This window comes from Atractosteus spatula, chromosome 14, assembly GCF_055471065.1.
Source record: "Atractosteus spatula isolate fAtrSpa1 chromosome 14, fAtrSpa1.hap1, whole genome shotgun sequence".
In the NCBI taxonomy this organism is placed as follows: Eukaryota; Metazoa; Chordata; class Actinopteri; order Semionotiformes; family Lepisosteidae; genus Atractosteus; species Atractosteus spatula.
Genome location: NC_142719.1, coordinates 41,979,170 through 42,007,072, shown reverse-complemented (window position 1 = coordinate 42,007,072; position 27,903 = coordinate 41,979,170). Strand labels below are relative to the sequence as shown.

General features: G+C 48.2%; 1 protein-coding gene across 1 annotated transcript in view; it reads left to right on the top strand.

Annotated features, from left to right (window-relative positions):
• Window positions 1–8,689: 8,689 nt before the first annotated feature.
• Window positions 8,690–27,903, top strand: part of nsd1b (nuclear receptor binding SET domain protein 1b) — a 41,255-nt gene continuing 22,041 nt past the window's right edge. The window contains exons 1-7 of the mRNA XM_088933459.1: window positions 8,690–8,728; window positions 10,382–10,507; window positions 11,207–11,255; window positions 13,538–13,681; window positions 18,627–19,420; window positions 25,292–25,433; window positions 26,558–26,730. Coding sequence (XP_088789585.1) covers window positions 8,690–8,728; window positions 10,382–10,507; window positions 11,207–11,255; window positions 13,538–13,681; window positions 18,627–19,420; window positions 25,292–25,433; window positions 26,558–26,730 — 1,467 coding nt within the window. The remainder of the gene's footprint in view (window positions 8,729–10,381; window positions 10,508–11,206; window positions 11,256–13,537; window positions 13,682–18,626; window positions 19,421–25,291; window positions 25,434–26,557; window positions 26,731–27,903) is intronic.

Here is a 27,903-nt window from a genome sequence, read left to right as displayed (position 1 = left end):
GGTTGATTCTGTATGAGTGCACACGCACATGTATTGTTCACACAAGCTCTTCCTGGCCATATCCAATCCTTTCTGTGGACATGGAGAGTGTGTCTGCTCTTTTATGCTTTGAACATGAAAGAACAAACTCTGCAAGGCTGCCCTTGGGTTCTGCTGAAGGAAAGTTCACAGACTGGTGGAGTGCCACTGTGTGCATGATCTTCCATAAAACGGATATTTTCGAAAATCCCTCGCACTGCACTGGAACAACACTGGGTGGTAACTGCAGCTTCTGCTGGCTGCCTGGCGATGAGATCCCTGGGAGATTCTTAAAGCTTTGGCTGCCTGTTGTGCATGTTGTGCTCTTGAGTCAAATGACATGCAAAACGTAAAAACCTTTAACTTACACAAACTACGATAAATTAGTGTCAGGCGAAACATACAACAGGACTGAAAGCAGCCTTCAAACTGAATCCATCTACTATAAAAAATTCTGCTCATCCTGGTAAAGACTGCAGAAGCCCAGAGTCCACCCTTGAAGCTCAGGGAGCAAGACTGGACAACACCCAGGTGCACACATGCACACACAAGCACACACACACATATACTCAAACACACGTAATTATGCACACACACATGAACACAGGCACACACATACACATGCCCACACACATGTACACAGGCACACACATACACATGCCCACACACATACAGTATATACACACACACGTATGCATGTGCACACACACACATACACACATACACATGCACACACATGCCATACACACGCACACACATGCTCATACACATGCAAACACATGTACACATGCACGCACACACACTCCAGCACCCCTGTCTTTGGAGGATGGGAGCAAACCAGTGCTCTGGGTAAAAACCCATGCGGAACACAAGGTGAACATCCAGACTCCACACAGAAGTTGTCCAGTATGGAATCGAACCTTGGCCCTACTGGGTAAAAGTCTAAGAACATGTGTGACTGACAATGAGGATATTTGAATTGAGGATAATCTGAAATGTAAATGTTAGCATGTATCCCATGCAAAATAACTTCTTTCTCTGCCACAAGCACTCAGCTATGGAATCTGTAGAAAAATACAAATTATTCATTTGGGTACAGCTTTTTTTCTTCGCACTTAAGTGAAAACAGAATCTGAAGGTTATTCAAAAAAGAAATTCCTGGGAAGTTACGTTTCCTCCCAGCTATTGCAATGCAGGACTTTGATTTTCATACCTATGGTTTCCCTTTAATGTAAAAAAGGCAGCAAATATAAATATTGCAATTCCCGAGGAAACTTCAATATATCCAATTAAAAGTCCCAAAAGTATCTGCAATTCAGCTCTTGGATACTTTGGGGATCTCAAGCAGAGACATGTGAGTAAGAAAAGAGCAAAGTCAGTAGTAGTGCCCAGTTCCTGCTAAGTCGTGCTCAACAGGGATAAAGACTCAGTCAAAACCCCAGCCACGTTTTGGCTGATGAAAATAGCTACCCGGACAAAAAATAACAGAATTATTCAAATTTTATATATTGATTTCTGATGTTCCATAGCAGGATTTCCATCTCTCTGTCTTGGCTTCAGCAAAACGGACTGATGCTTCTGACAAGGCGCATGTTAGTCAGTGCTGGCCACGATGCATCTTATACCATATACATTACATCATGTATTACAAATGACATATATGTATACAAATTTGAAATTAACAGAAATAAAGACATGCTAAATTGCCCACTTCTGATTTAATTGCATTATGAACAAGCAGCCAGGGACAGTTAAAATGCACTGGGTGTCCAGGATCTGTGTATTTGTATGCACAACACAGAGCAATTTTCATTTTAAAAGCCAATTCGGAGGACAGGGCCCTTTATTGGAGCGGGTGGGACGTGTGGGGAGAGAGCCTCTGTATTAGGTCATAACCTGCCCCCAATAAAAAAGACCCTCTATTAGCGGGTCTCCAGCTATGACCAGGCCTCCGCTCACAAAGCTGGCTGTTCAGATTGACGTCTCAATGAGGAGCCAGTGACGGCCTCTTTACAAGCACCATTTCACGGCAACAGGCTTCGTCCCTGACACCCCTCTGGGCAGAGCCCCACAGCTGGGGCGACCGGGGACTGGGGCGGTCTCTCCGTCACGCCCCGCTGCCCCTCAATCGATGTCTCGGGCTTCCTCGCCACAAAACTGGCTCGCTCCATATACCCATCTTTTGCATATGAATGGGGCTCCCATTGTCCAGGTCCAAATGCATATTAAACCTGTCTGGAAACAGACAGAGGATGTGAAAATAGTTTTCTCCCCTAATAAACTAATTAATTGGGCATTGCTCTGAGAGGCAGAGCTCTTAATATAAACCCTTCTTTTTTAACTTTTTTTTGCAAAGCCTCCTCTATAAAGAAACAGGATGTTTTTGGCTTTGCCTGAAAATGTGATTGGTTCTCTCTTTGTCCAGGCCCTGAATTAGATCTCTTTTTTTGTTTCCAAAGAGGATCTTAATAGATTCGTCGAAGGCTGGGTGTTTCCCAGCCCCTTGTATTGTGATAAAGACATGTAATAACCTTTTCCATCCCCTTTTGTGTCCATTGTGCACGTTTTTGCTTTTAAACGTCCACATTGCACCTATACCAACCAAAGGAACTCAAGTTCCATACAAGTGAGATAATTTACACATTTGTACCTCAATTGCCATATATTCTATCCAGGTCTTTTGTGTAATATCTTGGCCTTTCTTTAAAGGAATGGGTTTCAGATAAAACAAAAGTTATGAAAATGTATCTTCTAGAATATATGCTGCATACAGCTGAAATTGGTAACCCTTCCTGTGCAACCGGTTAGATTGCTTAATCTTGCAAGAAGGAATTGAAGCAAGACCTTGAACTATAACAGCTCCTGTAGGCCACATGTGAACCGTGGAATATTTCTGCATTTGACCATACAGATATCTGCATGTTGACTTTAAGCATTTTTAGGGGGTTGTCAAACATACGTGGCTTCAAAAGATAATTCTGAACCTCTTCTCCCTTTTTCATCTCCTCTGTTCTCCTAGGCTGATCCCTTTTTTCCTCTGACGCTGATGTGAGCTTCGGATTGCCAGCATACTTGCAGCACACTCCGCCACCGGACTGAATTCCTCCTGTTCCCAGCTGCTGCTGCCTGCTTCCTGGGACAGCTGTGGGTGAAAATGAAGCAAAAGGAAGTGCAGGTACAGCCTAGAAATCTCCATTACTCCTGTCACTCTGAGGCCATTACCCAGAGCTCATGTAGGTTCAGAAGACATCAAGTGCACTGTGGGTCCAGGGATGTGGAGAAACAGTGGTTTGCCATTGCGCACACAGGAGAGTCAGGGTGTAAAGAACACTCAGTCGGGTCTGGCAAAACTGCGATCTGCTTCAAGGAGTCTGATGTTTTTCTGTGTCAACTGACACTTGGGAAAACAATGGATTTTCTTCACTGTTTTTTTTTTATACCAGATGGCTAAATATCTTTGAGACACTGAATACAAGTGAAAGGCATCTGGCCTTTACAATAAGTTAAAAACAAACACCTGGTTGTTCACTGTGAACACTGGACAGCTTGCAACGCTGTGATGCAAAGATCCTGTGCACCTTGCAGGTGTGGGGTGCTGAGCTCAGATCCTGTGCACCTTGCAGGTGTGGGGTGCTGAGCTCAGATGCTGTGCACCTTGCAGGTGTGGGGTGCTGAGCTCAGATCCTGTGCACCTTGCAGGTGTGGGGTGCTGAGCTCAGATGCTGTGCACCTTGCAGGTGTGGGGTGCTGAGCTCAGATGCTGTGCATCTTGCAGGTGTGGGGTGCTGAGCTCAGGTGCTGTGCACCTTGCAGGTGTGGGGTGCTGAGCTCAGGTGCTGTGCATCTTGCAGGTGTGGGGTGCTGAGCTCAGGTGCTGTGCACCTTGCAGGTGTGGGGTGCTGAGCTCAGGTGCTGTGCACCTTGCAGGTGTGGAAGAGCTGTTCAGGAACCACAGTCAACACTGGACCGAGTGTGAGTGACGTGAACACTTCGAGCCTGCTGGCGCTCGCAGGCACAGCTCCGGCCTGCATGTGCGAGAGCGGCGGCGCCAGCGGACGGCCACGGCTCAGCGCCAGACCGCACTCTCCTTCCCGCTCCTCCTGCCCGCGCTGGGGACGCCACAGCTGCACGGAGGGGCTCTCATCTCCTGCGCTCGTTTGTTAATTAGACACTTCAAGAATTAGCCCCCAAGACAACATGCCCCTGCGTTCTGCATGCCTGCTCAATAACGGGGCGCTGCCACACCAGGGACCCGGCCTCATAAGCATAATCCGCTGGGCTTATTTGAATGGGATTTATCTCTTTATTCTTCCTCCCCTCTCTCTGGCCAGACCGCAGAGACGGCCCCCGTTGCTGGAGCTGGAGATGGGGGTTAAGGAGAAGGTGAAGGGTGGGGGGGCTGCCAAGCCGAGTGAGAAAATGAAGACCTCTGGTCTCCTTTAAATCCCCAGGAATTTCTCATTAGCCTTTCAGCTCGGGCCCACTCACCACAGCCTGCTCCTGAAGGAGTCTCCCTCTGTTGAGAATGGCCCCTTCAAAACCTCTTCTAACCTGAAGCTGGTTCCCCGTCTGGGCGACTCACATCGTCTCTCCCTTTGAACGCACGGGCTGTTGTTTCTTCTGCTGCTCGACAGCTCTGAGGGCCTCAATCTGCTTTGCCTTCTCTTTTAAGGGGGCGTCTTTGAAGGACACTCGCTTTGGGCTGGAATTAAATCTAATTTCCATTTTCAGAGTTTGCAAAGCACATGTGGAGCATTAGGCAGGTCTGCTTACTTACATAGGCACCGGGCTCCGCACCGCAGTCAACGCTGTGACAAGCTCAGGAGACGAGGGAGATGGAGGGAGGCGCTTCAGGAGCTGTTTGCTGTCTTCAACCTGCACATGGTTTCCGAGAGCAGAGTTCAGCTGATGATCAGTGTTATGGGAATTGTCTCAGTGTTGGGAGCAGCAAGGGGAACCTCAGAGTCGATCAGACCGACATAAAGCCACATTTTCTGCGCTTCTGGTTTGGTAACTCCTTCACGCAGGAGCCAGAGAAACACAAAGTGCCGAGTCAGACCTATTTGCAACTCTTAATGAAACCACCCTGGTTTTTTCCACCTGCAGATACTTTCACTGCCAGACGCAGTGTCAGACTCGTGATTAGTGTGCCTAATGACTGAGTTTTCGTAGCTGTTTCACACTCATTCTGTTCACAAGCAAACAGATGCAGCACTGAAACTAATGCCGACAAATGGGGTGGAAAATCCAAAACTAAATTAATTCAATCTAACTTTACAGAAGGACATCCTTTAAAGTAAGACATAGCTTGACAAAACATCCGAGAAACTGAAGCAGAACAGAAACCAAACGTGAAGTCCAAACTGAGCTCAAACTGTAACCCTAGCCATAATCCAATTTCTTCGCCAATCATAAAGAAACACGAGCACCACCGAGCAATAACCATAACCATCAACCTTTCTCAACTTCAAACCTTATCCTGTTACCAGCCCTAGCCAGACTGAATCTAATACCTACCACCTAACCCTAATTCTTATTAGACCGCAATGTCTGTAGTCCAGACCTCATGTCACACTAAGACTATAGTGTGTACAGCACCACTGAAACTGCACAGAAAAAATAAATCCTAAAAAAACAGCTAATTTAATTTACTGACATAATTACAGACAAATGTGACAAAAAACAAAAACTCTTCGGATACCTCTTTTTTAAAAAAAAAATCTTGGCTTAATCTCCTTTTTTTAAACATACGATTAGGCAACCAAACGTGTTTTGCGCTGTTTCCTAATGACAGTAACGTACCTTTTTGAAGCGGCTCCGCGGCAAATGAGGTAACAGGGGGACGCGCGCCATCTAGTGGTGTGTTGAGACTCGCCAGTGAAGGAATCCGGTCTTGACCAGCTTTCTTCTCGCACGTCTTTACTCATTTACATCACAAGAATATTGGTCGAATTACAAAAAAAATTGTCGTATTAAAAAATAAAACATTCACGTGTTGATATTGCTGGTTAATTTGCTGTTGCTGGGGCTCAGATTCAAGGCGAAAAATCACTGAAATCCTCACACCTTACATGGACTTTTTCTATTTTAAGTGCATAGAATCATGGGGATAAAACAACCCCCCCCCCCCCCCGCTAAGAGATCGAACAGCTGGCAAAAAAAAAATACAAAGCTGAACCTGTTGACCTGGTGAACCACATCGGGAACTACTGAAGCCGTATTTCTCTGGCAGTGTAAAGAGAATCTTCAAATGCTTCTCCTGAAGATTTTCCCTTACAGACAGAGAAGTACCTGGTCACTCTTTTATGGACCAAAACCAGAACCAGTAATATCTTCGTAGCTACACGGGGACGGAAATGCACCTGACATTCTGAAAGGCACACTCATGACGTATTCTTTTGATTTAAGCGCTATTCTTTTAACTATATATCCTAACATTCTGTTTCCCTTTTTTATCGCTTCCTCACCGAGTCAGAAGGAGGAAAATAACATCATCTTATCACTATGATCTCTACAAATGTGCATGTACTTAAATACCTTCTTAAACGCTGCACACTGTGACTTCCATAGTCACCTCTATTGTATGCTCAGTGCACTGTTTTTTTTTTTGCGTATATATTTTTCTTAGTAGTGTTTCATCTGGAATGTGCTGTATGTTGCATTGCTTGGTGCTTAAATTGCCCCTCTTGGGAATGAATAAAGTTCTTTGCTTTGAATTTAATCAAATTCATAGTTTTCCTGGTTGTTCTCCTGTGAATACCTACATCAGTTCACACTGAGTGTCCATCTTTATCCAAACAAAACCTTCTGTTTGTTAACCCGGCCTCAGCCCACACGTGCTTGGAGTTTTAACAGAAGTCTTCTCAAAAGTGTATGTCACATCTTAAGCTCTAGGTTTCATTCATTATTGACAATACACCAACATTGACATTGATTTGTAGGGATATTACTGTAGCTACAGAAATAACAGCAGCTTAGCAAGCTCTGTAAGTGTATACACAGAAGAAGCAGCAGTGAAACATACAGTAATGTCTAAATACAGCACCAAATGTCGCAGAGTCATGCAAACTAACTACAGTAAAGAAGCCCCCACAAATTAATAACAGTAAAAGGTTGAAAAAAGCTTTCATAAAGCTGGTACGTTTTATTTCCTCCTATAATTTCTAGCTCAAGAGCTACAATTAAAAGAACCGCTGTGATTACTTCACCATTTTTTTTTCAAAAACTGCTGCAGCTGGCACGCTTGTATGTATTTTAGTAATAATGTAGAGTTAATGCACTTATAAAGAGTATATTTTGCAGTAAATTCCTCGGCAGCAAAAACCAGTTTCCACAAACGCACCGCAGAATATTAACGTTCCTGTACATAATGTATTCTGTGTTCGTTCCCAAAATAATGGGATTGCTCTCGCCTTTCTGCTTCTTGGCTTCAGTTCCTCTAACTTGATTCAATCAAAACTTTGATTTGGAATTGTATAATGTGGAAAAACTTACGTAAATCTCACATGGCCCAGAAAATCCGATTGTTCTAAAGTCGAAGCGCACACTGGCACACGGCTTGGCCACCGGTGCATTGCTCCTGCCTTACGGTACAGTCATGCCCAGCTCAGACCAGTGAGCACGGTCTGATAACACAGGAGCAGGTAAGGGTTTATTCCAGGCTGGAAAGAAAAGAGACGGCGTTTCTTCAGGATCCCACCTACAGAAGGCCTCTTGCGTCCCGGCTCTTCCCAGCTGGGATGAACCCTTACCCGTTTCTCCGCAGCCTCCGCATGCTGACACAGCTCCCCAGATGTAGATCGCATGGCGATGAGGGGTTCCAAATTCTCGCTGCAGGAGCACTGCGGTTTAATAATAACAGTAATAATAATAATTCCTTAGACTTCTATAGCTCTTTGCTGGACACTCCACTCAAAGCGCTTTACAGGTCATGGGGATCCCCTCCACCACCAGCCACCACCAGAGTGCAGCCCCGCCTGGGTGATGTGTCAGAAGCCAGAGTGCACCAGAACGCTCCCCACACACCAGCTCTCAGTGAGGAGGAGAGCAGAGTGAGGAAGCCAGTTCAGAGAGGGGGGTTATTGGGAGGCCATGCTTGCTAAAGCTAATGAGAAATTTGGCCTGGACACCGGAGTTACACCCCTACTCTTTTTGAGAAACGTCCTGGGATTTTTAATGACCACAGAGATTCAGGACCTCGGTTTTACATCCCATCTGAAAGACGGCACCTTTTTACAGCAGAGTGTCCCCATTGCTGTACCGGGGCAATAGGACCCACACGGACACCCTAGTGGCCCCTCTAATACCTCTTCCAGCAGCAACCTTAGCTTTCCCAGGAGTCGTTCAAGTAGGTAGCTGCACCAGCAGGTGTAGGCTGCAAGGGAACAAGTAAAGATTTATTTCATGCTGGTCTGCACCCTACACACGATGTTGGGAGAACAACGAAAGGCACGTAAAAAGGTACATTCCTTTATGTACGGATCCTCCAGTCTGAACGACATCTGAGCTCTTACAGACTTCATTGAAATCAGTGTTGCCTTAAATGATCACATCTGACACTACTTTCAAGTATTGAGCTACCGAGGAGCTAGTGCGGCCTACGTAGACTTCAGGGTTGACTCAGCTGTGATGAGGAGCGAATTATCAGGGATGTAGAAAACGCTGGCACGTCATGGACTGGTGTCATGCTGCCGCCTGGCGGGTCCTGTTGGTACTACAGGATCGATGACCCGCTCAGCTTGTTTGAATTAGAACAAAATTAGCCGAAGAATGAAGTGGAGGACTGATTCGAAAGTAACTATGAATGTATTTTCCACCACGAAGCACGAAATTTTGTTACAGTCACACATATGCACACAGTTTTTCAATAGACAGCGTTCCGTGGTTTCAGTGAGAATGCTAGCACAGTATTTCGTTTGTGACGTTTTGTTTTCCAACAGATAATAATCAATTCACTTATATAACGCTTTTCTGGACATCCTTTCGAAGCACTTTACGGGTAATGGGGACCACCTCCACCTCCAATGTGCAGCCCCACCTGTCTACGCATGCTGACTCAGCTACCTACATAGAAATAATAATAATAATAATAATAATAATAATAATGATAATAATAATTCCTTACACTTATACAGCGCTTTTCTGCACACTCCACTCAAAGTGCTTTACAGGTGATGGGGACTCCTCTCCACCACCGCCACTTTGCAGCCCCGCCTGGATGATCGTTAGGATGCCATCCAGTAAAGGAGAGGGGGAAATTTGGCCAGGACACCGGGGTAACAGCCTTACTCTTTTCAAGATTTTTAATGACCATGGAAAGTCAGGACATAGCTGGTATTATGTCTCATCCACCGGAATGTGCCTCTTTTACAATATAGGGTCCCCGTCACTATACTGGGGCATGAGGACCCCCACAGACCGCAGGGTGAGCGCCCCCTACTGGCCCCACTAACACCTCTTCCAGCAGCAGCCTTAGTTTTTCTGAGCTTAGTTTTGCTGAGCTGCAGTGGGCTGCCAGTGATGAACATGAAACAAAAACAATATCCATCAACAGATATGAAATAAGTCAAATACAGATTTTAGAGGCTTTTAGACAAAGGAAATATATTTATATCTGAGAATTTACATTCGTATGTTTAATTGAAATTCATATAGATAAGATAAGATTTTATTGTCCCCGGAGGGAATTTTTTTATGGACACACGGCACTCCTGTACATTTTAAACAGAATGCAAACAAAAAAAAGAAGAAGAAAAGAAAAACATTGCACATTATTAACAAAAATAACTTACTAATAAGGAGAAGAAAAAAAACTACAGAAAGTACAGGGCAGCGCCACCGGAAGATAAAAACACTGTATGTAGGTACTGTAACATGCACTGGTGCCTCGTAGCTCTGGAGCCCTGGGTTCCCATCAGGACCTGGGATGCTGTCTTTGTGGAGTCTGTATGTTCTCCCCATGTTCATGTGGGTTTCCTCTGGGGGCTCCGGTTTCCTCCCACAGCCCAAGGACATGCTGGTAGGTGAATTGTCTTTTGGGAAAACTGGCTTTGGTGTGAGTGTGTGTGGGTTTGTGTCTGTGTGTGCCCTGCGATGGGCTGGGGCCCCGTCCAGAGTGTACCCCAGCTTGCGCCCGTCGCCTGCTGGGATAGGCTCTGGCTGCCCTGTGACCCTGAACTGCCAAAGGTGGTTAGAAAATGGATTAATATATCTCAAGGTTTGTCATAGACAAAAACATATAAATATATTCTTGCCTCTCAGAAATGATCTGTAAACTCAATTAGACAGAACTAATCTCACACCTTCGTTTCCTTGGGGTGTTTTTTATTTCCTCCTCTGTTTTCTTCTTCGGTGGCAAAAAAAGATCGACTACGATACTGCAGTGTATGGGGGTCCGTTCCTCCGCCTGGAGGCGGCGCTGTGTCTCCAGGTTTTCAAGGTCTCTGCCGAACAGCTGCACCCGAGGAGCCGGGAGAAGCCGGTCAAGCCGGTAACCGACCAGTCCAGCTCATTAACAGAGTTGGAATGAAACCCTTCAGACCCACCAGCCAACAAGACCCAACAGAGCTGGTTACCTGATAAGCTGTCTGGTAACCGATGCATGGAGCCTAGCAATAGGGACATTTATCTTTTAGCAATGTAGTGATTCGTTTTATTTGATAAAATCGGGGAATTTAAGCTTAAACGAAATAAGCGCTTAAGTCAAAACTAGTAGTAACACACCTCTGAATAGTGTGCCGGCCAGCAGAGGGAAGCACGTGTTCCGCTCCAAGCAGGGAAGCCCTTACACGTGGCTCGGGGGAAACACGTGGTGTCAGATCGTGACGTGTGTGAGGGGATCTCGAAGCACAGTTACAAAATAGTCTAAAGGGGAAGACAGTCGCGTTTTTTTTTTTTAATCAAACCGTCGAAAATAATCAAATCGTCGATGTGTACCTAACCTCTAGTGTGCAAACAAGCCTACTGCACATTGTACCCCGGGTGCAACAAAAAAATTCAACTCACTTTGCTGCAGTTACTGGTGCTCAACATTTTAAAGGCAAATTGCCGGCAAATTACTGAGACCCTTTGCAAATTGACAGCTGGGACTACATATTTCATACAGGACATTAACAGTCAGTCAGAGCCGATGAACCCAGTGCCCCATGCGGAGAAACTCATGTGACGTGCACTCTCCTTTCTTCGCCAGCAGGGGGAGCGCTTCGCACATTCAATTTCACCTCAAAATTGCCCTCTGCGTACACGTTACATATAATAAATAATAAACTTTATTTCTATAGCGATTTTAAAGGTGGCTTCTCAAAGCGCTTTACAGGATGACAACAACAATAAATAAAAAGAATACACAAGATAAAACACAATTACAATACACAGAGGAGACCGTGGGTGGTGGTACTAGGAAAAGCAGAGGGGTGGAGAATGGAACCAGTTCAGTAAAGGCTCTTATAGAGAAGAAGGTTTTGAGTCTGGAATTGAAGGGGTTTAGAGAAGGCGACTCTCTGATATCCTTGGGAAGAGTTCCAGAGCTTGGGGGCAGAACAGGAGAAGGCCCTGTCACCCATACAATGTAGACGGGCTTGGGGGGCAGTAAGGAGGGCAGAATTAGAAGAGCGAAGGTTGCGAGGTGGGGAGTAGGGTGATAATAGTTCAGACAGGTACTGAGGTGCCAAGCCATGCAGAGCCTTATAGGTGAGCATGAGGATTTTAAAGTCCACACGGAATTTGACAGGAAGCCAGTGCAGGGTCTCCAGGATAGGAGTAATGTGATCACTTGCACTAGCCCTGGTCAGGATTCTGGCTGCCGAATTTTGGACACACTGCAGTTTGTTCAGAGTAGATTTAGATACCCCAGTGAGTAGAGCACTACAGTAGTCAATTCAAGAGAACACAAATGTGTCGATCAGCTTTTCAGCCACAGTTAATGATAGCATAGGGCGTAGTCTAGCGATATTTCTGAGGTGAAAAAAAAGACGTTTTGACAATATGCTGCACATGTGGGTCGAATGTTAAGCCAGAATCGAATGTCACCCCAAGGGGTTTTTCAAATTAGACTGAAGCTCAAGTACAGAACCATCTACAGATAGGGTTACAGGACTGGCTTTACGAAGTTGATGGCATGACTTCAGTTTTGTCATGGTTAAGATGAAGGAAATTTTGAGTCATCCAAGATTTTATGTCAGAGATGCAATTAGATATAATAGAGACAGCCACATCAGTGTCAGGTTGGATCAGGTTGGTATGGATGTAGATTTGAGTATCATCAGCGTAGACATGATAGCTGAGGCCATGTGATCTTAAAGGCTGACCAAGTGGAAACATATAATAATAATATAATTAATAATTGCTTACACTTATATAGCGCTTTGCTGGACACTCCACTAAAAGCGCTTTACAGGTAATGGGGATCCCCTCCACCACCACCAATGTGCAGCCCCACCTGGATGATGCGAGGGCAGCCATAGTGCGCCAGAACGCTCACCACACATCAGATATCAGTGGGGAGGACATAATCTGTACATAACCTGTGGCGGTTATGTCCACAACCGCCACAGGTACCTGGAAATACACCAATACACCTACACCAATAGGCTAATATGGAGCAGGGGATATCGAAGGTCAGCGAATACTGATATTTTCAGAAATACTCTATTCTCTTTTTATGGTCGTCGTTGCATTCTTCAGCTACTTCAACTAGAGATCTTACCCAAAGTGAAGGCCAAACTTCATGGACACTCATGCATGTCTTTTAGGAAAAGGAGATCTCAGCGAGGCATAGTCGAGGAATGCAACAGTGCTACTATGACCAGCTTCACTATAGCTTCTTGGTCGCCTTCTCGCCTGTGTAATATATATTAAACAGCCACTCTGTTTAGCTCGACACGCCAAATCCCAGCTGCGCTTGAGAAACCGGTATTTTTATTCGCCCAGATCGAAACAATTTCAAGGACTTCGATGTAGCGCACTAACCCTCGGAAGCGATGGGTTTAAAATCTGAAATCGCTTCGAATGGAAACCACACCGTACGAAAACGGGGCTGCACTTCATAGCGAAACGGGCACACAGCTGTGGCGTGTACAGCAGTCGCGTCGTGATCGCCGCGCCGTGCGGAACAGGAAAGTCATCTGTACCACATTGCCTCTTGAATGCTAATTGTGCGTTTTTGTCGGTGTGTGACGATCTTGCATTAAGGCTAGCGCGGTCTGCTCAGCCGTTCTCCTGCCGTGTCTGTCCAGAGCAACGCTACCTCCACGCTTCAAACCGTCATTTTTTACCGCTAGCGTCGTCTATGTCTGCTTGCCTGTGGTCTCACCAATCAAAATGCCATTTTAAAGAAATATCGGCTCGTATGCTAACCTGTACGTTCACGGGATATAATATAGCTCCACACTACAGATCCACTGCGATTTGACCTTTGGCATATACTGTAGTAAGTGCCTCAGCGGGTCTATTTTATTTTTACTGTATGTATGCGGGCGGGGCTAAGAAATTCCACCTCTTTTGCTCCTGTTTGGGCCAATAGGAAGGGGAGGTTTGTTAATAATCCGGCTGGAAGTAGGCAGGCCGGTCGCGGAGAGGCGAGAGTCGGCCCAGTTCCTGAATGACGAGCACGGTGAAAAAGCTGCGCTCTCTCCCGCGAGCAGAAGAGAAGAGATTGCCAAGTCTTGTAAGTAAACGAGTGCGCTCACTTACTCATGCACAGAGCAGACATGTTGATGTACGGTGGCTTTTTTTTTTTTACCATGTGAGGCTGCACACAGAAAAGAGGAGACTGTCTGTCACAGTGTCAATGTTCTGTTTCCACCTGAGTGGGGTGGACACTTGATAGCAAAGCCAGGTGTGTTCCAGGCAAGAGGGGAGCCTTGAATATTCTCCTGTGGGCGAGACAGTGGTAGAGATGACAGGCACCAGGTGCAAAAACAAAAAGGACAGGGAAGGCATCACTCAGACGGGCCAAAACCTGCGGTCACAGGGCGCTGCTGATTGCAGGTGCAGACCCCTGCATCTCGCTGTGATAACACACATCCCAAGCAGAGCCAGCGGACAGCCCGTGTACACAGCCGATGTTGGGTAAGATCACCATAGCAGCTGGAAGACTTGAGCACATAGCAACTGAGAACCCACTTCCCACCAAAGGCAGTGTTGCTGTCCACAGTGTCGTTGGTGAAAGAGCCTGAGGAGTGTTTTCTTTTCCAGAGGCTTTAGAGATCCAGTCTGATTGCCTTTACAGTGGGCGCGTGGGCCCGGGGTGGCGGAGGCTGGACGAGGGCTGACCGCTGGCCGCTGGCCTGACCCAGTGCCCACACCCGGGACAGCTCTCCCGCCAGCGGCCGCCCATGGGGGTCGGGGGGATTCTGTCCGGCGCTGGCAGGTCTCTCCCCCCCCAGTCCAGAGGGGCTGTGTCACACGCAGACCTCCTTCAAGAGGCTGCCTTTCCAGCCGGTCCTCCGTGTCCTGTCTGCATCACTGCGGCAGCAGCGCGGGGAGGGAGGGGGGGCGTGTCTGCGTGGTCGTCTGTGTCTTTCCTAAGCGCACAGCTCCGCTGACCGGAGTGGCGCTCCAACACCAGGAAGCACGTGCAGTTTCGGTCCTATACCCACTCGTGGACAGAATCCCAGGCCGACCCCTGGAATCCTGCTCCTGAACCCAGGTCTAGGCTGGTGGGGGGGGGGGCGTGCTGAAGAGATTCGACCTCTTTTTCCACCCGGACCCAGTGGCGAGATCCCCTGGGTTAGCCTGGATAGAACTGCCAAGGCTTGGGTGTGGCTCTAATCACACGTGCAGAGAGCCTCGGTCCACTCCAGTGACTCCACTCTCCAGCCAGGCAGCTGCTGCTAACCAGTTACTTGCAGTGCATCATATGTCCGGGGCAGCACATGAGACTGATGTTTCTCCACATCAGGTTTAAGGATTTTAACCCAATTAAAACCCTTTCTTTTGTATTCTTAACCCTTCGATCTTTCTAATGGGATATTTCTGCTTTCAAAATGCATTTGTGGAACAATATCTAATTTAATCCAAAAATCGGTTTTTAAAAAGGATTGGCTTGCAACTTGTTATCCGGTGTCCGCAGGCGTTATGCATTTAATAGTGACGTACTAAAAGATAATCACGCTGAAATTGTCCCATTAAAACAGACCAGATAACCGGAGCAGTGCTAAAACAGGAGTGACGGTGAATGCGTTTCTGGTTTTAAACGCAACGTTTGTGTTATGACGTCATAAAACTTCGCAAATTGAATTTGGACCTAAAGAACATCACTTGCAAACGCCAGTGCCATTATTATGGTTTAAATGTGGCATGCCTTACGTCGAGGGAGAATAAAGGGCATTTCCTATCGTTTTAATCGGCGATTGTTAACATCAATGCAATGAGGGGAATGCGCCTCTTGCTGTGTAAACTCCATCATTACCTGAACGACACCAGCAGCGGAAGTGTGATTTGTGTGGCACTGTGAGTATTGTCAAGGAAAAGGCTGCTGTCTTTTGTCAAGGTGCTTTCGTCTTCAGTCTCGCTATTGTCCTCCTATTCCAACATGTCTGACCTCGGCGCTGATTGGACAACTACTGCGGAGCTGAAACTTCTGAAATTGGCAACGTATGCATTGATATAACCCATGCGTCTGTTAAAAACAACACGCAGACCGCATATAATACGTACGTATAAGACACGGAACGTAAAAAAAACTTTAGCTCTTGCGATGTGCTTGTATACACTACCACGCGTATTCACGCGTGGCACAGCAGACTGCTTTATTCTGTGCGGTGGGTGTTGCTTACCGAGCCCCGCTTCTGTAAAAGGCTTGCGAATGCGGGCGACAGTGATTTATGCTTCCTGCTGGTGAAAAATGCACGGTCCAGATACATAAGAAAAAGATGATTATTATTATTTTTTAAATTCAGGTTCGGGGCATGTGCGGTGTCGGGGCGCTGTGTGAGCGTGCGCGCAGGCCTGTCTGCGGCTGCTCTCGCGCTGCGCAGCCACGGGACGGCGGCACGGGGCGCCCGAGCACCACCGCGTGCCCGTGGGCAGCAAAATGTCCGTTTCACGGCCGCAAGAGCTGGTTACACCCCCCACCCCAATAAAGGCAGCGTTTAAAACGCGTCTCTCCTCCGGCTTAGGGCACGTCGTGATGCGTTTCGTTTCGTAACAGGGGCAGCAAGCGCGTCTCGCCGCCTGCACGTAGCTGCGAGTTTTTCAGTCAAGACACGGGAGGCGTTTAATGACACGGCTGTAAATGTGTGCGTTTATTAAACCCTTTCACTCCTTCTGGGTTTATCTCACGGGGCAGTAGCGTGCACGTTGCCCTGATCGTATTTGGCGAGAACCAAATGCCTTTACCCCCCCCCCCCTGTCATCTCTGTGCGGTGCGTCTTGTGCGTTTCCGCCCACCCCTGAGCGCCCAGACGTGACGTTCGCGAAGGACCCGAGCAAACAGTGCTCATATATCTCAAAAATAAGAATAAAGAGGCCATGCGCTGGGGAGAAATTCGGTAAACCCGAAAAAAGTCAGCAAGCGCCCCCCTCCCGTTTGTTCCTGCTATTAACGGGAACCAAGATGATGTGCGTTGCCTTTTCATATGAGTGATCTATTTTCCCCCCCAGCACACGTTTGTAAGAATAAAATTATCCGAATACGTGTCGTCATTTTCTGTCGGATGGAGAGGGCTTCGGCGCTGGAGAGACGGCGCTTGCAGGGGGGAGCGTTCGGCTTCTCCCCCCGCTCTGCCGTGCAGCCTTGCGCGACAGTGACCCACCGCAACGCTTTTAATAATCTGTACTTTTATCGACATGCTTTTTAACACTTCATGGCCTGCCCGGCTCGTGTGAAACTTCCAGCAGGCAGACTCCATTTTGAAAGGCTCTCAGTGAGGGGAAGGACTGACTAAGCCACTGACGGGCATGCAGAGCTCGCCAAAAAAAACCCGACGAGAGCCATCCGGTTTCCTGGTACATTTCCGAACTTATCGAGCTGGGGGGGGGGGGGGTAGTAGTGGTGGTGGTGGTGGCGGGGGGGGGGGTCTTTTAAAATATTCTTATCATTACTTGTAACCTAAGATGGAGGAAGTGACGCCCTTGTAGAGAAAAAGAGGGACAAATGGCGCGCTATGACTAGTAAAGTACTGCGAGGAGGGGGGGGGGAGGCAGTACCTGGGGGGGGGGGGTGGTAAAGCACGTTTTGTGCCTGTTTTTAAGGAAACGACAGTCAAGAGGCATTCGTGGGGGGTGCACGGGACGTAAACGTGTTTGCTCAGTCCGTTTCTCCCGACGCGTCTTGGAGCGAAATGGTGATTTCTCGCTCTTTTCTGGAGTGGTAGTGCACTGTAGGCAGCTCAGTATCCTGGTGTAGAGGCTGGGGGATGGGTGGCCGTGCCGATTGGTTGCTCAGAGAGCGAGACAGACACAGCCAGGGCTTGTATTAATATAACCAGGGGCAGGTCGGCTGCAAGAAACAATCATCATTTATTAAAAACGAAATAGCAACACGCTTAGGCAGATCAGGTAGCACGAACTTCTCGGCACTTAAATGCAGCGCCAGAAATGTAAGGATTTGATTTTTGGTCCATCAGAAAAAAGAGAGAGAGAGAGCAGTTATTTATTTTCCTGAAGGGGCCGCCGGTGAAGTGGTAAAGTGAAAATTATGAGAACAGGATACGGGCCTAGCTCTGGTGCTGGGATTTTGAAGATCCGCTTTCACAAATTGGAAAAAAGTCACGTTATAGGTCCAAATTTGAAAGGGTTTCAACTGGTTTTGTTGTGTCCGAGATCTGAATGGTAAGATTTCAGTGGATGTTTTGAGCTCCGGCGATTTTCAATGTTTTAAACCTATCGGGATTTTCCGTGTGTGTGTATCTGTCGGTGCGTATGTCTGCATGTTATGTGTGAACTAGTGTTGATGGCAGGGACGGAGTCTCTGGCCTCGGACTTCGCGATGCCGAATGTAGCACTGACATATTTCGCAAAGGTGTCATTTTTTTTTTTACACGACCATTTTTTTTTTCTAAAGATGCTTCACGAAAAGCCGTCAACTTTGTAGCGAGGGGGACGGTGCGTCAGAACCACGAACCCACGGACGCTATGCTGTTAAATGACGTGACCAGCAGGCGAGGCGTAACGTGCTTTTCTTCAAAGGCTGTTGTCAGAGAAAATTATTTTTAAGAGAATTACGGCAAATTGCACTCCTGTTAAGTCGCCCAGATGGATACGAACCTGTCAGGAAGACTTCTCTATGCGAAGTGAATAGTTACATTGGGGTTTTTTTTTTAAGGACCGAGGAGAATCCATCTGCAGCCACATTGTTGCGAAGTTCAAATGTTTCAAAAACTGAAATTGTGTTGTTTTCTGCTTTGCCCCCCCACAACCCCCCCCCCTCCACCACCACCACCACCACCACAATTTTTAAGTTTTTCACGGAGCTGTCGCAAGGAGTTAAAATTAAGAACTGTGTAACCCCCTTTTTTTTTAAAATCAGAATTAAATGTTTCTTTTTTTTTTCTCTCTTTAAAATTCAGCACCGCTTCCCCCGGACGGTTGAGTGCACTGTTCGCACCCGGGGCCGTTGCCGTGCGCGTCCATGCTGACAGCTGTGTGTGTGTGTCCGTGTTTTGCAGGGTGCAGTCATGACACTATGAATCAGTCATGTGAGCTGGCAGGCAGGAATGCATTGGAGTGTCGTCCCAGCGCACCGGAGCTCCCGATTCCCGATGGCAGCCGCGCTCCCTGCGGAGGGGCGCACGGGGCGGAGGCCGGAGTAGAGGGGGCGCGTGCCATGCAGCTGTCTGCGGCCCCGGCCGGCAAACCCAGCGGCGACCCCACGTCCGATCGGAAGGACCCGGCCCCCCACTACAGCCCCCTCTGCCGGCTCCAGCACCTCACCTCCATGGTGAACAGAGCCGAGCTGGGCTTCAAAGAGCGCGGCCCCCCGGCCCCCCGGAGCCCCCCGGGGACGGGCGGTGATGAGTCTGGGGCCTACTCCTCCGGCCTCGGCCTGGGGCTGGCGCGTGCCACCCCCAATGGATACCTGCACTTCGAGTCCACTTTGTTTGACAAGGCGATCCTGGACGCTGGGGAGGAGGAGGAGGAGGAGGAGGAGGAGGAGGAAGAGGAGGTCGTCGAGGACAACGGGGAGCGGGACCTGGTGGGCCGCGCGCTTGGGGACACCCCCGGAGACGGGCCGCCGGCAGGGCACCCCGGGGTCCGTGAGGCCGCGGTCGAGAGCCCGCCCGGGTGCTATCCGGCGCCCGGCGACCCAGCCGAGGCCACGGCGGACGATTCCGACAGCGCGGACGAGGACTGGGACAGCGACCTGGAGCCGCCGCAGGCCCCGTCCCGGAAGGAGGGGGCGCCGGAGCCGAAGATGACCGGCCCCCAGGAAGCGCGGCCTGCTGTCCTGCGTGTGAACGCTGTAAGCCGCCCGTTCGGAGCCCTGTCCGCCGCGGCTCGGCGCTGGCGCGCTTCCAGACGTTCCCTTCCGCGCCCACATGGCTGAAACCTTTCCTCTCCCCGCTCGGCTTCGGGTCTCCTCTGGCATCCCCGTTTCTTTTCCCAGTGGCAAGCTTAGATGCGGCAGGCGGAACGCGTTCCACGCTTCGTCTCGGAGTTTCTCGGCGGTGAAACGTCCGCAGATGTTGGCGCCCGGTTGAGGGCCGCGATCTCGCGGCGTAGTGTCGCGTGCTCGGAGCAGCGTGCCCGAGATCGCTTCCTTCTTAGGAGTAAAGGCGGCTAGCGGTTATCATGGCGTGTGGAGAAATCGAGATGCTCTTCGAGCTGCGAGGTCGGAGTGCGGACCGGCTCTCCCCCAGGCATCGGGGTCCGCGCTGAGCTGAGGATTGAACCCCTCTCGGGCCTGCATCCCCCTAAAAAAGGAACCGCAGTTGAATAACCAAGTGAAAGGGGAGCTGCAGTAACATTTTCGCAGAACCCGTTATTAAATCTCGGTGACCAAGTAAATTCGTTGGCGGTCTAGACGTTTTTTTTTCCCTACGAATTTCAAATTCGGCTCACAGTCGTGAACTTTGTGAAAGTACATTATGGTCACCGTGTTGTCGCAAACCCCTGGTCTTGCCACGGGCGAGAGCAAGAGTTCACGAGAACTGTGACGTGAAGCGGCCCTTCCTGCTCACTAGTCACCGTGATGACTAATGCAATGTGATGTAGGAGCGAATAAGTACAGGTTGTGCAGTAGACACTTTGCCGCGGAAATGTTCCGATGTTAACTCTGCATGCACATCACAAGTAGGTAGTGTTTGTCTGCAAAATCGTTTCGAAGTCGAGAGCAGTATTTCTCTTGGATTAAAAGAGATGTACTCACTAGCCTGCTTGTATACATTGTGATAGGGCCACTTCACCTTGCTGGAAGTTTTGTGGCCTCGTTCTGAATCGAAGCATGTGGCGCAGCACAGACCTGGGAATTTAGTTTGTTTTGTGATGGAAATTGGAGGTTTTACTAGTTCCTGTACATTTTGCTTTTATTGTGGTCTGAAATGATCTCATCAATGCTGATTCTTTCTGACCCCGAAATATAAAAATAGCGCTGCAGTTCCCCTTTAAGGGAGGTCCAGGGTGCTTCAGGTCGGTGCTGGGGTGCCAGTACTAGGAGTCTGAAAGGGCTTGTGACAGAGCTGAAATTCAGAATCGCTACCCCTGGACTCAAGGTTGTGAAAAGCATCATTTTAAACGTGCTGCTTTTCTGCTGTGTTGGAATTTGGACAAACCAGCTGTTGCGAGGATCTTATTTACTTTGAAGAAAAAATAACTTTTGTCACTTTTTAGAATATTAAAGTTAGAAGGCGCACACTTTTATGCAAGCCAGATTTGTGTTTCCACCTTGTGTCTTTCATGTGGCTGATTGTTTTATGTGTTTTGCTGTGTTTTTTTTTCCTTCCTTGAACTCAGGGCCTAACTGGCTTTCTGACATCATCCTCAGTAGCCACTGCTGGCCTTGCAAGCACTGCAAGTGAGGATGCACTGTGTAAACATTCCAGCACTGATGTTGTTAAACCTCAGGACTAGATATCTAGGTGAAAAATTACATAAAACAATTTTAAAAGCGTTTCTACAGCTAACTATTTTTGGCATTTTTTTCCTGCATGTGGTGCCGAGGCAAGTCTCAGTAGTGGTAAAGAGTAGCCAAAAAAACATTATTTCTGAGCTTACAACAGGGCAAATGCTCAAATGCCGTGTAACTGCGTTCTGTTAAGTAAGACTTTGTTAATTAAAATACCCCAAGTTTAATTAACTGCAGCACAGCTGTTTTTAAAATAGACCTGTTCTGACGGTAGCCACTGCTTTTCAAACCATGCTGTGCTCACGGTGACCCCAGAGCTGTGAAAGTCTTCTCAAGAGCTGGAGTACCCCCTTAGTGTCCTTAAGAGACGGGGGTCTGGTCCCATTTCAGTGGTAGAAACATAGTTTTGGACTGTAGGATTTCATAGTACATGTCCCTTTCCTTCTCATCTATCGCTGGGATTAGACTGTCAGAAACGATTACTGTATTAAAACCTTTTTATTGCCTTTTGCTTGACAGAAATCCTTACCTTATAGAGCAACAAAGTGTCATATTTTGAGCTTTTGTGAATGGTTACAAGCTAGATGGGCCGTTCACCCCGTCTGTAATTTGGGGTGCAGTCGCCAGTCGATCCTGGGACCTCACCCAGAAGTTTCTGGAAAGAAGCCGGGGTATGGGCTCCTGCAGCATGGCCGGACAGCTTCGTTTCTCGTGCTCCGGTTCTGAGGAGGTCCAGTCTGCTGTGGCCTTGTGGGATTCTGTGTGTTTGAATCCTGACCCTTTGGTGTCTTCTCTGTTCAAGGCTGAAAAGCTTCAGTTTTGAAACGGGGAAAAAAAACAGCGTAAAGTTTTGGCGAAACTGCTTTCCCGGTTGAACCACCAGCTCCTCTCCTTGTTACTGGGCTTGCTTTGTCGTGCTGCAGCGTGGGGAAAGACGCGTTCAGAGCCCACAGAGCAGGGAAGGCAAAAACGGGACAAGGGGCGAAGAAAGTTTGTAGAATCATTTAGGATGTTTTAAAGCCAGAATGAAAGCTCACGTTTTAACCCCGACATGAAGTTGAAATGGTAAAGCTGTCAAAGCTACACTGCGGGCGTGAGACTGTGGACAGTCGTTCTGTTCCTGCCATTGGCCAGCAGGACTGGCCACGCCCCCCCTCCGAGTGCTTGACCCTGATTGGCTCACCTGCACTGCCGCATTGTCAAGACCTCCCATCCTAGCGGCAGGTAGTGTCTCTGCCTGGATTTTAAATTCACACAGGGCACTAAATCTGAATTTCAGCTTTGCTTTTTTCATTTGATCAGAGCAACAAAAATGACTGCAAAGGGCGACAAGTCATTTTAATAAGCAAGGGGGATTCACATGAACTGGAGTGCAAAATAGAGAGTCCTAGAATAGACTTCTGTTGTTACCATTATTCTGGTAAATTACAATTTAACCAATTAAAAAATAATATAGGTAAATTGAACCATGTTTAATATTATCACAGAGAGTTAAGACGTTTGTAAATGTTGGATTTTTCATCTGTTGCAATAAAGTGTAGGTTTTGGGCTTGAGCTGTGCCACGTGACTGAGGAGCAACACACTAGCCATGTTTTTGAGTCCCTGTGAAGGTCTTGGCTTGGTTTGCACGTGTGCGTTCGTCGTCTCCAGAGGTGCTCCTATAATTGCGGACTGGTATCTTCTGTGTTTGTTTTGAGTTACGCAAATTCTGGGAATGGGGAGGCTAATACTCGAATTAGCCATGTGGATAGTCCACTTGGATTCTGATGCAGTTTACATGTACAGAGAACCGCTTCTCAGAGATCTTCCAGGTTTGATTTAAATGGTAAATAAAGCCATTAACTGTTGAATTCTTCCATTTTTTTCTCGGAAGATTTATTGGTCCGTGTTGCTCAAACCAGCTTTGAGGCTTTCTTGGTGGTAGAGTCAAGCCTGTGCGATAGCGGTGATCACTCAAATGCAGGTGTTCCTCCTAACTGGTTGGCTAAAAGCTTGGAGTCTTCTTGACGTGCCCAGGCGCCATTTATATATTTCAGATTTTTCTTGAGAAATGAGCCCTGCAGACTTCAGATGCGTCGAAGGGAGATTTTAGCATACGATTTTACATCCCTCTTACTGAAGAAAGAAAAAAACGTGGATATTCAGCAACATCGTTCCGCTAGGGAAGAAAATGACCAAATTAACTTGGCTCCAGCCGTCCCGTGTGTCACAGTGTGACTTTCATCACGGCGCCACGGTCACAGTTCCACACGGACAGGGTTATTGTCCTTTATGTAAAGCTGGTTTTAATGCAGCACAACAGTAAACCATATTTGCTTTCTTATTAATCGACATACACATAATTGACTTTGGCTTGTTGGCTTGGGTCCAGCAGTCGATGATAAGCTGGGGGTTTCTGCGTTTTCGTGTCTCTTGTATCACGCCTATTGATAGCCAGCCCAGGGTGTGCCCAGTCTCAGGCTGCACCTCTCCGGTGAATTGTACACGCTGTTGCAATGAGCATGCAAGAAGGCCAAGCTATTAGCAGTACATCCTTTGAAAGTTTTGCTTAATTATAGATAAATGTGCTTTATAGTAGCAACGTGATGCATCATAATAAGACTGGAATATTTTTAAACGTTTTGTGTCTTCTAATATGGCCATGTTAAACATTTTTTGACATACTCCTTTAAGCTATTCTGATGGCTGTCTTTAGACCAGTATGGCCAGTTTTAAATTCCTGTTGCACTGAATTCACAGTCAAGCCGTTCCCCTCTGTGATGTGTTGTGTTGTCCTTCAGGAAGCTGCTCTCTTACTGAGCTGTGATGCGTGACAGGGCTCAGCGCACCGAGCGTGTGACTGACATGACATCACCGTCTCGAACCCCAGACAGTGCCGCGTGGTCCTGTGGCAGGAGACCCAGTGTTGTCGCGTGGTGGACTTCGCTGATGACGCGCAGCCACTGCTCCAGTCTGTGGGCTGGAGATTTTTCCAGGGTTACCAGCCGCAGTGTTAACCCTTTGTGAAACACGTAGCAGATACTTCCCTGTACGGGTACAGGTGTGACCTGACATCCCGCGTGACCGCCTGCGGAGCCGGTAGTTGTTGGTACAGAATGAGAGTGGCGCCTCAGTTCAGCTCTGGGCACAGAGCGCGTGGCAGTGTACCACCGCCGCTGGGACCATTACTGTTCTCAAAACTCACGGGGTTTGCATTGGTAGAAATGCTTCAGAACGAAAGCTTTACAATTCCAGCTCTTCCTGAAGGGGCAGGAGGATGAAAAAGCACACGGACGTGTTGCCCTGTTTCCCTTGTCAGGGTTTTTGAAAGCAAGCCGCTGGCCGCGCCCCCCACGGGCCGTGTTTATCGTGTGGTTTTGGCTCGTCCCTCAGACGCTGCACAGCGGCCGCGCGGCGGAGCTCAGGACTGAAGTCCCTGGTGTCCGGCGCTCGTTAGCGGTTACAGGTCTGATCGCCTTGGAAGTAAAGACACCCCGGTCTGCCCCCACAGTCTCCGATGAGGTGGAACAACCAGTGAAGGGACTCCAGTCGATGTAGAAGCTGGATGAGTTTCTGAACCAGAACAAATATGGACCATTTTAGTAAGCCTGAAAAAACTGTATTTTACTGTAAAACAAGTCAATTATTTTCTGTACGGCCGAACCACACATTTTGTGCAATAGTTAAGGGCTGTAACTCTAACTTGTAATGTGTACTAAATAGATGTATTTTAGTACAGGGATTTCAGATATTGTGCTGTATTTCACTGAATGCCACACTGGTGCTGGAGTGCTTTGGAATAATGGCTTATGTTTGTGTATCTGTGGAGTAAATGGCAGAGCATCTTTTTCTTTTTTTACACTGTACCGTGTAGTAAGTTCTGTTAAATGTCGGTGCTAAAAGTTTTTGTGCGTCAAAATTATTCTTTTTTTTTTTAATGTCGGAGGGTTTCATTTAGCTCTTTCAGAAATGTTAGCAAGATTACAAACGAGGAGGCTGTCTGGTCCAGCTCGCTTGCTTCGGTACCGAGTAGCTAATTGATCTGAGGATGGCGTCCGGCTCGATTGCCCAAGAAGTCAGGGTTTAGGCTTCAGTAGAATGAGTGGATAGCTTGCTCCGCACTCCCACCACTCTTTGTGTAAGTAAGTGCCTCCTGTTCTCTGCCGGTCCACGTCGTCTGCTCCTGCGGCCCCTGGTTTCTCACTCGTTGTGCGAGGTGGTGCTGCGTGCGTCTCGTGCACGCGTGTGAAGTCTCCGTGCTGACTCTGTCTCGTCTCGCTGCCCTGCAGCCCTGCAGTCCCAAGAAGCGGCCCAGCCCGGCGGTGAAGTACGCGGTGGGGGACCTGGTGTGGGCCAAGTTCAACCGCCGGCCCTGGTGGCCCTGCCGCGTCTGCTGCGACCCCCTCCTGCACACCTTCTTCAGGATGAAAGGTAGGGCCCCTGGGCCCCGCACAAGCTTAATGCTCTTGTTAACCTGTAACAGGGATTCGGTTCCATAGTAATCGATCGGTTCTGTAGTGAGCCCATTGCCTCCAGGTTCCTCATTCAAACAAAATAACTCTGGCCCAGTTATCTCAGTCATGAGATTTCTTTTTATCTGTAGAAGCTCTCGCTAATGATACGTTCGTGTAGTCTTCAGTTTATTTTTCATTATTGCTAACTGTATTTGGAGATATTGGTTCTCTATTGATCCCTGCCTTGCGCCTGTTGCTCTGGCTCCCCTGCAGCCCTGACCTGGAACAAGCAGTTAGAAAGTGGACAGATAGATGAACGGTTTTACTAATACTAATGCTGATACAAATTGATTTAGCAATCCTAGAATAGGCCATTATAATAGACTGTTATAAAAGGCTGTTCCATAAGAACGGAGTTACATTAAATCTACAAATTAAGTTTGGGTTATTGTTCAAGTATTTTATTTGGGCAATTTGGTGAAGTGCAGAAGAAGTAGGTTTTTGAGATCTATGTCACTGTTTTCATTTTGTGATGTTCTTTGGCAGTGATATTATACAGAGAGGCTATATCTTTGCTGGTGACTCACAGTTAACGCCTGCAAAGAAACAAACAAAGTGAAGCAAACAATGCTGTGCATTCAGTTTTCTTTTACGCAGGAAATGGAAAACACTTGTAAAGAAAATAAAAAGAAAAAAGCCTTCGCCCTGCTCTGACCTTGCGTGCGTGATGTAGGTGTATCGGGACGCTCCAGCTTGCATTTCCCCACTCCTGCCTGGGTGATCCCACGCAGCCCTGCCGTCCTGCCCTCCTGGCCTTGCTTCTGGGGCCAGAGGAGTTCATCAGCAGGCAGACATGTCTGTGTGACAGCTGCCTGGCCCTTGCTACTCGGTGCCTTCCTGTGTATAACAGTGTGCACGCTGAGAGGGTGGACTTGCCCTGAGAGCCCTACCGGCCGGCGCCGTATTTCATAGACGCTGAGAGCGAGGCCCCCCCCTCCTGGTCCGTGCCCGGTGCCGTGGCGCTCTGCAGGCCAGGCACTATGGCGCCAGTCTCCCCTCGCCGCCCGCGCGCCCTGACCCCCCCTGCCCTGATTCCCGCAGAGCCCAGCCGCCGGCCCTGCCGCCAGTACTTCGTGCGGACGTTCGGGGGGATCCTGGACGAGGCCTGGGTGGCCAGCAAGGCCACGGTGCCCTTCAGAGGAGGCCACCAGTTCGAGTCCCTCCCCGTGCTGCGCAGGAGGGGCAGGCAGAAGGACGAGAACTACCGCTACACGGTAACGATCTGGGGCCGCCGGTGGTGTGGGGTGGGCTGGGGCGCGTGCCTCCCCCCCCCTTGTGCAGTCTTTGGGGTGTCGAGCTCTAGAGCAGTGCAAGAGTGGATCAAGAGTAATGTGTCCCTGTGCAGCAGCATTGCTGTTTGACCGTTTACCCTCGAAGCTCGGCGCTGGCGCTGGCGCTACACGAAGGAGGCCCCGGCTGTCACACAGCAGTCCAGTCCAGGTGTTCGCCTGTCATTTCTCGTTTCTTCCCTCCCCTCCTGGAAGCCTTTCCTAGCTGTGAGTCTTGGCAGCAGCAGCTTTATCGTTGCTGTCAAAATGGTTAATGCTGCCGCAGCGGATGGGGGAAAGATCCTGGCCCGTCCCGCGCGCTGACCCAGCGGCGATGATTTGTGATCTCTCGGGGGGCACGGAATCAAATTGCTTGCGGTTTAAGTTTATTTAATAGTGATATTTATCTTCTGGGAGCAGTTACTGGAAACCGAACCGCTCTGCTCTTATCCTTGAAAAGGTCCTTGATGCTCTGCAGAAGACCTCACTTCAGGTTTGCCTTCAGCAGTGGGAACATGCTGAAGTGGTTGCTGCTACTTTATAACTTTTCTAATAATGCGGATGGAGATCGCACACTATTGTATTGAGAGCGTTGCGTGCGCCGTCATGGTCTGCTGTAGAAATGAACAATAGATCTTTAGTTAATTTCATAAGTGACACCTGCTAGAATTGTGCGCTAGTTTCAGCCTGGGACAGACGAGGTTTTTGCAGTCCTCTCCTAAATCTGGACTAAAGCCCTTTGTTGTCACAGTTATCTTGAGATTATTGTACAGCAGCAACTTCAGCTAAACAAAATGTTCTCTATTTGTATGCGAGTGTTAAATTCTCAGCCTTTTAAATATGACATGGTGGTATTCGTACTGCTAGATCTTATTGTAGAACTCCAAGAAGAGCTATACTTTTTTATAGCTTACAAAATGTTTTCAATTCAGGAGTGGGTGAAGGTTTATTCCACGCTGAAAGGAAATGAAAAGAGATGCAACGTTTCAGTCGTGGAGATTTCTTCAGGTGTGTGCTCAGGTGTGTCAGGTTCACACACCTGAAGAAGGCTCCATAGCCGGAATGTGGTCTCTTTCACTTTCAGCGTGGAATAAACCTTTGCCTGCTCCTTTGCAGCCA